We start from the raw sequence: 8,769 nt of genomic DNA, 5'->3' as shown, positions 1-8,769 counted from the left end.
AAAAAAAAGAATTGTCACAAAGTAAAGGATATGTGTAATCAGAACCCAGGTTGAGAAATAAAATCTAACCAGCAACCCAGAACATCACCTGATGCCCTCTCCCCCACACTTTACCCAACAAAAGTAACTGCTAAATTAACTTCTGTCTCCATCAATGAGTTTTGCCTGGTTTGGGGCTTTATATAAATTGAATCGTATATTTTGTGCTCTTTTGTGTCTGGTTTCTTTCAATTTCAATTTCAATTTCTTTCATTTCAACATTATGTTTTATGAGATTCGCCTGTGATACTACAAGTCATTTGCTCTTTCTCTTTCCTGTATGTGGTACTTTGTTTTATAAGTACACTGCTGTTTAACCACTGTTGATGAACATTCTTTCCGGTTTTTGACTATTACTAATAGTGCTGCTACAAACATTCTGATACATGTCTTTTTGTGAATATATCCACTAATTTCTGCTGGGTATATACCAAGGAGTAGAATTGCTAGTTCAAAGAGTATGTGTTATACAAGTTCAGCATTAATAGGTAGTACAAACAATTATCCAAAGTAGTCATACAGATTTATGGTTTTATTTATTTATTTATTTATTTATTTTTTTTTTGAGACAGAGCCACACTCTGTCACCCAGGCTGGAGTGCAGTGGCATGATCTTGGCTCACTGCAATCCCCGCCTCCTGGGTTCAAGCCATTCTCCTGCCTCAGCTGCCTGAGTAGCTGGGACTACAGGCTCATGCTACCACACCCAGCTAATTGTGTGTGTGTGTGTGTGTGTGTGTGTGTGTGTGTATATATATATTTTTAGTAGAGGCAGGGTTTTGCCATGTTGGTCAGGCTGGTCTCGAACTCCTGACCTCAACTGATCCACACCCACCTCAGCCTTCCAAAGTGCTGGGACTACAGGTGTGAGCCACCGCGTCCGGCCTAGATTTATGTTTCTAATAGCAGTGTGTACAAGTTCCATTTACTCCACATCCTTGCCAATTCTTCATTTTAACCAGTCTGGTAGGTGTGCAATCTCATCGTGACGTTAATTTAGATTCCTCAGATGACTCATGAAGTGGATCATCTTTTCATATGTTGACGGGCCATTTGAAATACTCCTTTTTTGAGTTGCCTGTCAAAATCTTTCGCCCACCTTCTGATTGTGTTGTCTCTTTTTATTATTGATCTATAGGATTCTTTACATATTCTGGACACTAATCCTTTTTGGGTTATATATATTACATATATCTTCTCCCACCATGTGGTTTTCCTTTTTACTCTCTTAATCTTACCATTTGATGATCTTAAGTTCTTAATGTTTTTCATTTTGTCAGCTTTTCCTTTTTTCTTTTCTTTCTTTCTTTTTCCTTTTTTTTTTTTTTTTTGGCAGGGTCCTGCTCTGTTGCCCAGGCTGGAGTACAGTGACATAATCATAGCTCCCTATAGCCTCAAACTTCTTGGCTCAAGCTATCCTCCTGCTTCAGCCTCCCAAGTAGCTGGGACTATAGGCATGCACCACCACATCCAGCTAATTTTAAATTTTTTTGTAGAGATGGGGGTCTTACTATGTTGCCCAGGCTGGGCTCAAACAATCCTCCCACCTGAGCCTCCCAGTGTTCTGGGATTACAGGCGTGAGCCACCGCACCCAGCCCAGCTTTTCCTTTAGGGTTAGTGCTTTTAGTGTACTGTTCGAAAAATTTCAGACAGGTAAATTGTAGTAACTGGAAAAATAGTATAGGTTCATACAAAACTAAAAATAAATTAAGAACAAAAAACATGGCATTCATTAACTTCAAGAAAAAAAATCAAACTAGAAACAAGACATAATTTCAGTATACCACTTGGTTCAACTGTGAAAATTATTTACACAATTATCATAATACAATCCTTGACTACTGATTTATCCAAAAATCGTGATAACTTTTGAGGTCTCTGTGAGGGCCCAATAAGTAACAACAATCTTCCTAACCTGAGTTCTAAACAAATGGAGAAATAATACAAAAGAGTGGCAGAGAGAGGTTAAATGTCACTTTTATTATAGTGGATTGGAGGCCAAGTTGCAGAGTGTAGCATCAAGTGTTTTTGCAAAGTGAGATGGTTAAGGCAAGACCAGACATAGATAGGATTAACCCCTCAGGCAGGGGCCATGCTGGATCAAGGCGGGCCTTCTCACGTGGGTTCATCATAGTGTCCATGCAGTCAGCAGGAGCCCGTTTTGGACAGCAGATGATTGACATCCAACTAGAATTTCAAGGGAGTAGTTTAGTTTTAAAAAGGAAGAAACTTTATGTATGATTCTGGTAAAATGAAAATCACTCTAGGCAGGTATTCATGTAGGTGTATTTCTTTGTTTCAGCTTTTATTTTAAATACAAGGGATACATGCACAGGTTTGTTACATGGGTGTATTGCACTCAGATAGGAGCATAGTACCTGATAGGTAGTTTTGAACTCACACTCCAGTGCCTCCCTTCCCCCTCTAGGTGCCTACAGTGTTTATTGCTCCCATGTTCATGTCCATTTGTGCTCAGTGTTTAGCTCCTACTCATAAGTGAGAACATGCAGTATTTGGTTTTTGGTTCCTGCATTAATTTGCTTAGGATTATGGCCACCAGCTCCACGTATGCTGTTGCAAAGCACATAATCTCATTCTTTTTTCTGACTGCATACTATCCCACGGAGTATCTCTACCACATTTTCTTTATCCAGCTCACCACTGATGGGCCCCTAGGTTGATCCCATGCCTTTACTATATATGAAATGTGGCAATGTACATATAAGCATGTGTCTTTTTGGTATACTGATCTATTTTAGGAGTATGTTTTAATTAAGATGTAGCTAATGCTATGCAAAATAAACTAAGTTTATGATGTCTCAATCACAATATAAATTGAGTTATTGATCATGTAACAGGCCAAGTCATGTGTTCCTTATCAGTGGAGGCAGCTCTGCCATTTTCCACACTTGACTTCCAAGGTTGCACTAGTCCTCTCAGCATACAGAAACATAGGAGGGAGTTTCTTATGGGCCAGGCCTAGAATTGCCACTCATTTCCTCTTATGTTTGACTGGCTAGCAACCTAACTGCAAGGGAAGCTGGGAAATGTAGTCTAGCTATGAGTCCAGGAAGAAGAGCGGACTACAAATTTTGGTGAACTGCTGTTGGTCTCTGCCACCGGATATGAGGCTCATAAGGGCAGCGCCTTTTTTGTTCCTTATTGCCTCTTGTGACTGACTCATAAATATTTGTGGAATAAATAATGTAGTGGGAGGAACATAAGCTTTGAAACCAAAAAGACCTGAATCCTAACCCAAGCTCTACCACTTTCTAATTGTATTAATTTAGACAAGTTACTTAAATTTCTCGAGCCTCCGTTTGTCATGTATAATGGAGATGAAAATATATTTGTGATCTGCTTCCCAGGCCATCCCAGCCCAGTGTGAGAATAGATAGTAATTCAAATTATGCCAACAAACATAATAATAGTGGCTGGCCCAGTGGTTCATGCCTGTAATCCCAGAAAGTTGGGAGTCCAAGGCAGGAGGATTGCTTGAGCCCAAGAGTTCAAGACCAGCCTGGACAACACAGTGAGACCAGTCTCTACACAAAATTTAAAAATTAGCTGAGCCTGGTGGTGTGCATCTGTAGTCCCTGCTACTTGGGAGGCTGAGGCAGGAGGATTGCTTGAGTCCAGAAGTTCAAGACCAGCCTGGGGAACATAGCAAGTACCTGTCTCTATTATTTTTTTTAATGTTTTTTTAATAGTTATCATTTCCCTGGTCCTGCTTCTTCCCCAATATTTGTGAAATAGGCCTTTGATTTCCTCCCAAATCATTCTGGGAGTGAGAAAGGGGCATGTAACATGGAGACAGTAGGTGTCTCATATGTACTCTGTCACCAGGCTGGAGTGCAGTGGCGTGATCTCGACTCACTGCAATCTCTGCCTCTTGGGTTCAAGTGATTCTCCTGCCTCAACCTCCCAAGTAGCTGGCATTACAGGCACACACCACCACACCCAGCTAATTTTTTTGTATTTTTAGTAGAGACGGGGTTTCTGTTGGCCAGGATGGTCTTGATCTTCTGACCTTGTGATCCACCTGCCTCGGCTTCCCAAAGTGCTGGATTACAAGTGTCAGCCACCACACCTGGCCTCTTCTTTTTTTTAATGTATTCTTTTTTTTTTTTCAGACAGAGTCTCGCTTTGTTGCCAGGTGCCAGGCTGGAGTGCAGTGGTGCGATCTCGGCTCACTGCGACCTCTGCCTCCCGGGTTCAAGCAATTATCCTGCCTCAGCCTCCCAAGTAGCTGGGACTATAGGCGTGTGCCATCATGCCCAGCTAATTTTTGTATTTTAGTAGAGATGGGGTTTCACCATGTTGGCCAGGATGGTCTCGATCTCTTGACCTCGTGATCCACCCGCCTCGGCCTCCCAAAGTGCTGGGATTACAGGCGTGAGCCACCGGGCGCAGCCCTTTTTAATGTATTCTTAAAGCACTATATTTGTCCAAGCAGCCAATAGCGTCTGTATTTCCCTGTTTTCTGCCTCTGGCACCCTGGAGTGAAGTCTGTGGCCAGATGGTCAAGGCTTGGGCTGAGGCTGCGGGTTCCCAACGCCTTCATGCTCCCAGATCACTGTGTGCTCTCGGTACCTTCCAGAGCCCCATGGCTCTGCCACGTATGCTGCCCAGCAAGGGTGTTTCAGGTCATACTATCTCACCTTAATAGCTTTCAAGTGAAGTGGCTTTGTTTGTTTGCTTCTGTTCTTTTATTCAATCTCACTAGACTAAGGCAGAAACCCCCAGAGCAGAGCCAGCATATAATGTTAGTGACAAGCAGCTTACAATATTCATGACATCCCTTCCTCTTTCACCCAAATTTGCCCCATTGTCCTTAGAATGAGCTCTCTCTCTGGATTTCTTTGATTCTTCAAGCAAGTAGATCTCCTCCCACCAGACTTTCAGACGCTTATAGATCTGTCAGAACTCTGGGATGAGCCTAGGTTTGTCGGCCCCCCTGGGATTCCCTGCACCCCACCCCTGTGCTTTACTGCTTTGCAGGGTTGATGTTGGCATTCAATTAGATAAAGTAGGTAAAATACTAGAGTTGTTGGTGGCATCAAAAAGGTACATAGTACGTGTTGCTTCTTTTCATATTAGTTGGGCGACTTCTGGCATCACCAACATTTATAGATATACATCATTTATTCCCCTAAAGGGAGGCTCCTGGCTACAAGCACCCTTGAATTTGGGACAGATGGCATAAATACTACATTACCTTGATACTTAGGGCAGGGTCTGCAAATTCAGTTAATAGACAGTCTTGGATATAGGACCTGCAGGGTTTGCATTTTCCAAAATAGGATAGAAAGCTGATGTGGGCCACAAAGAAGTGATACCACGAAAGCAACATATTCACACATGATATTTCCAATTATCCACAGATATTTACTATTCAAATGGGCCATGGGAATTACCAAGGTAGTGCTAGCTGTCCCGACAACTGCTATATGGACCCTTCATTCCAGTCTAATAGGAAGCCAGAATTATACCTCAAAATGCACACAGCAAAAAAAAAGAGGGGGAGGGAAGATATGAAAGAGAGAAAATATGCAAAACAAACAATATTCTAACAAATGTCTTTTGAATGAATTGAAGCAGAAAAGAATAGAATGATGGAAAACAGGAGATGCTCGCAGTGACTAACGAATGAGCAGACGAGGGCCTGGACCAAAAGGGCAGCTGTTGAACTTCTCTGATCATGGTAAGTGTGAGACAGTGTAGAAGGAAAATTAGGAGAAGTGTTTGATGGGTTAGATATGGACGTGCGAGAGGAAAAGGAACAGAAAGAGCCATGAGGTTATCAGCTTGCGGGGCAGGGTAGTGGCCCTGAGCTTAAAGCATAGCACTGGGAGTTAGAAAACCTGTCCCTACCACTTTGAACAAACAGCTTAACCCCTCTTAGCCTACTCATCTCATTTGCAAAGTGCCTCTGCTCACCACATAGTAGTTTTGTAAGGCACGGATAAGATGATGTGCAAGAAAGCTGCAATGTGTTGGACAAGTGAAAGGCGGTCATGTTCATCATCATCGTTATCAGTAGAGAAGCTGGAAGGGGAGTATAATTTAAGAATGTGAGAAATTCAATTTTAAATATGCTCAGATGTTGACATAACATCAAAGTGAAGGTAACAGAAAACGAGTCAATGTGGGGAATGACTTAAGGAGTTAATGAGTCAAGCCATTGTATACAACAACAACAAAATATATTTCCTTAAGATGCCCAGTCTAATCTGTCATTGACGGGCATTTAGGTTGATTTCATGTCTTTGCTATTGTGAAAAATGCTTCAATGGACATACAAGTGCATGTATCTTTATGGTAGAATAATTTCTATTCCTTTGGGTATTTACCCAGTAATGGGATTGCTGGGTTGAATGGTAGTTCTGTTTTTATCTCTTTGAGGAATTGCCAAACTGCTTTCCACAACAGTTGAGCTACACTCCCACTAACAGTGCATAAATGTCCCATGGAATACTATGCAGCCATAAAAAAAAGAACAAGACCATGTCCTTTGTGGGAACATGGATGGAGCTGGAGGCCATTAGCCTTAGCAAACTAACACAGGAACAGGAAATCAAATAGCACGTTCTTACTTAGAAGTGGGACCTCATGATGAGAACACGTGGACACGAAGAGGGAAATAACAGACACATGTGCCAACTTAAGGGTGGAGTGTGGGAAGAGATCAGATCAGAAATAATAACTATTGGGTCCCAGGCTTAGTACCTCGGTGACAAAATAATCTGTACAGCAAACCCCCATAACACAAGTTTACCTGTATAACAAACCTGCACACATCCCCTGAACCTAAAATAAAAATAAAATAAAAAGAAACCAAGTCTTCCAATTTATTGAGCTGTTTTGGGGTATAGGCTGAACTGAGGCTTATAATCACTTGCATAATATAGTAAGCATACACAGTACAACTGAGCAACAGTGTTACTGGTATTTCTGTGCTATGGGAGCTTGGATGTGGCTGCTTTCACACTACAGACCCTTGACTGGAGCCTCATCCATCAATGTCCTTGGATGTCCACCTATGAAGTACACAAAAATAGCAAAAGCAAATTTGACTAAAATGAGGTGTGGGGGGGAGGGGAATGGTGTAGGAGTAAACAGAAAAAAAGAAAAGCAAGCAAGAATCAAAGTAAGGAAGTAAAAGGAGATGCTGAGTAAAGGATATTTGCCCATGGGATGCAACTATAAATAAGCCAGGGGAAAAAAGGTTTTTATATACTTAAGAATGTAAATCAATGAACTGGACTGAGTATTGTATAGAAACTGTAAGGCGTATGATTGTGATGAAAGAAGCCTCATTTCCTTTCCCTAAGAGAAAGCCACAGGTAATCACCCTTTGTAAAATGAGTTATTTTGCATATATGAAAAGAGAATTTGCTGTTTGAAGGAATCCCATGATAGTTCCTCATCTAGAGACTTCGCTTCACAAAGCAGTCACTCCCATTTGTGAAATGGATGGATTGGTTGATTGCATAATGTATCACTTGTGTAGACCTGTATTGTCATCTACCAGGACTCTGAACATTAAAATAAAGATGATGTTGAACCTGAAGTTCAACTAGAGAGAACCCATTTTCTACCTTCTCTCCCGAGTACATCTTCTTTAATAAGTTCCCTGGAGATGCCACACATCTCCTTCCAAAAGTAACCAAAAAACGAATGACCGAAGAAAGAGTGGGTCCCAGACCTAGGGCCATCTGGTGCAAAAAGGTAAGCTAAGCAAGTCACTTTCCCTCTCTCAGGGTTTAAAAGGACTAAGAAAAAACCAAAGCAGTGGTGGCTGAAATCGAAAGGATTCAAATTGCCAACCAAAGTGCAAGAGAAAAAAAGCAACGATAATGCAGAGGAAGCTGCCAAGAGACAGAGGAAATGAATCTGTATAAAGAAGCAGAATACAGGAGCTGTGGGAGCAGGATCTAGGAGAAAAGAAGAGAGAGGCACTCTTAGAAAGCTTTACTTTAAAAAGCAGTTTAAGTGGAAGGCCAGCAAGAGAAGCCAGTGGCAAAGTATGTTGATGGGTGGGTGGGTGGAGGTGACAAGAGAATATCACTGCTTGGGATTTCAAGAGACTGAGTGGAATGTGAACCATCCTGTATGGGAGGATGAGGTCTCAAGTATGTAGGGAAAATAGGACTTTGCTTCCCTGTGAGCCAGGTGAGCTAAGAACTGGAACCTGCATTTACAATGGGGTGTAAAATTGACCTGATAGAACTAAAAACCACATGATAAACTATTTATGAAACAAGATTTTAATGAGTTGTTAGATTAATTTAGGTTTAAACAATGGAACCATGTACCTGCAATTTACCAACTTTCCGTAGTATATCATCTAAGATTTCCACATACTGTATGTAGTAAACTGGCTTTGCAATCTCACTCATTGTCCATGTAAGTGGGAATAAAAGAAAGAAATATAGCAGAGACCCTAAAGAAAATAAAGAGCAAACTATGTCTGCACTCTTAAGGACACGGTCAACTCTTCTAAAAATGCTTGTTTTTCGATAAACTTAAAAATCTTACCCTCTCCCAAGATTCTGACATTATCACCTATCACCTCAGGGCAATTTTTTTCAAACTGTAGGTCATGACATCAATTTGGATGGTCATGACCAGCATTTTTTAAAAAGAACAGTATGTACTGTTTTTTTAAAAAAGATGTTTTGGTTGTTTTAATTACATACACACACACACACACACACACACACACA

At 41.2% G+C, this 8,769-nt stretch overlaps 1 protein-coding gene across 1 annotated transcript in view; it reads right to left on the bottom strand.

Moving 5' to 3' along the window:
- LOC119470534 (translation initiation factor IF-2-like) overlaps positions 1-8,442 on the bottom strand; it is a 108,335-nt gene extending 99,893 nt beyond the window's left edge. The window contains exon 1 of the mRNA XM_037737067.1: positions 8,359-8,442. Within this exon, the coding sequence (XP_037592995.1) occupies positions 8,359-8,442 (84 nt within the window). The remainder of the gene's footprint in view (positions 1-8,358) is intronic.
- Between the last annotated feature and the right edge of the window lie 327 nt (positions 8,443-8,769).

The sequence above is a fragment of the Cebus imitator genome, unplaced genomic scaffold (assembly GCF_001604975.1).
Source record: "Cebus imitator isolate Cc_AM_T3 unplaced genomic scaffold, Cebus_imitator-1.0 Scaffold1, whole genome shotgun sequence".
NCBI lineage: Eukaryota > Metazoa > Chordata > Mammalia > Primates > Cebidae > Cebus > Cebus imitator.
This window is presented reverse-complemented; position numbering and strand designations above follow the sequence as displayed.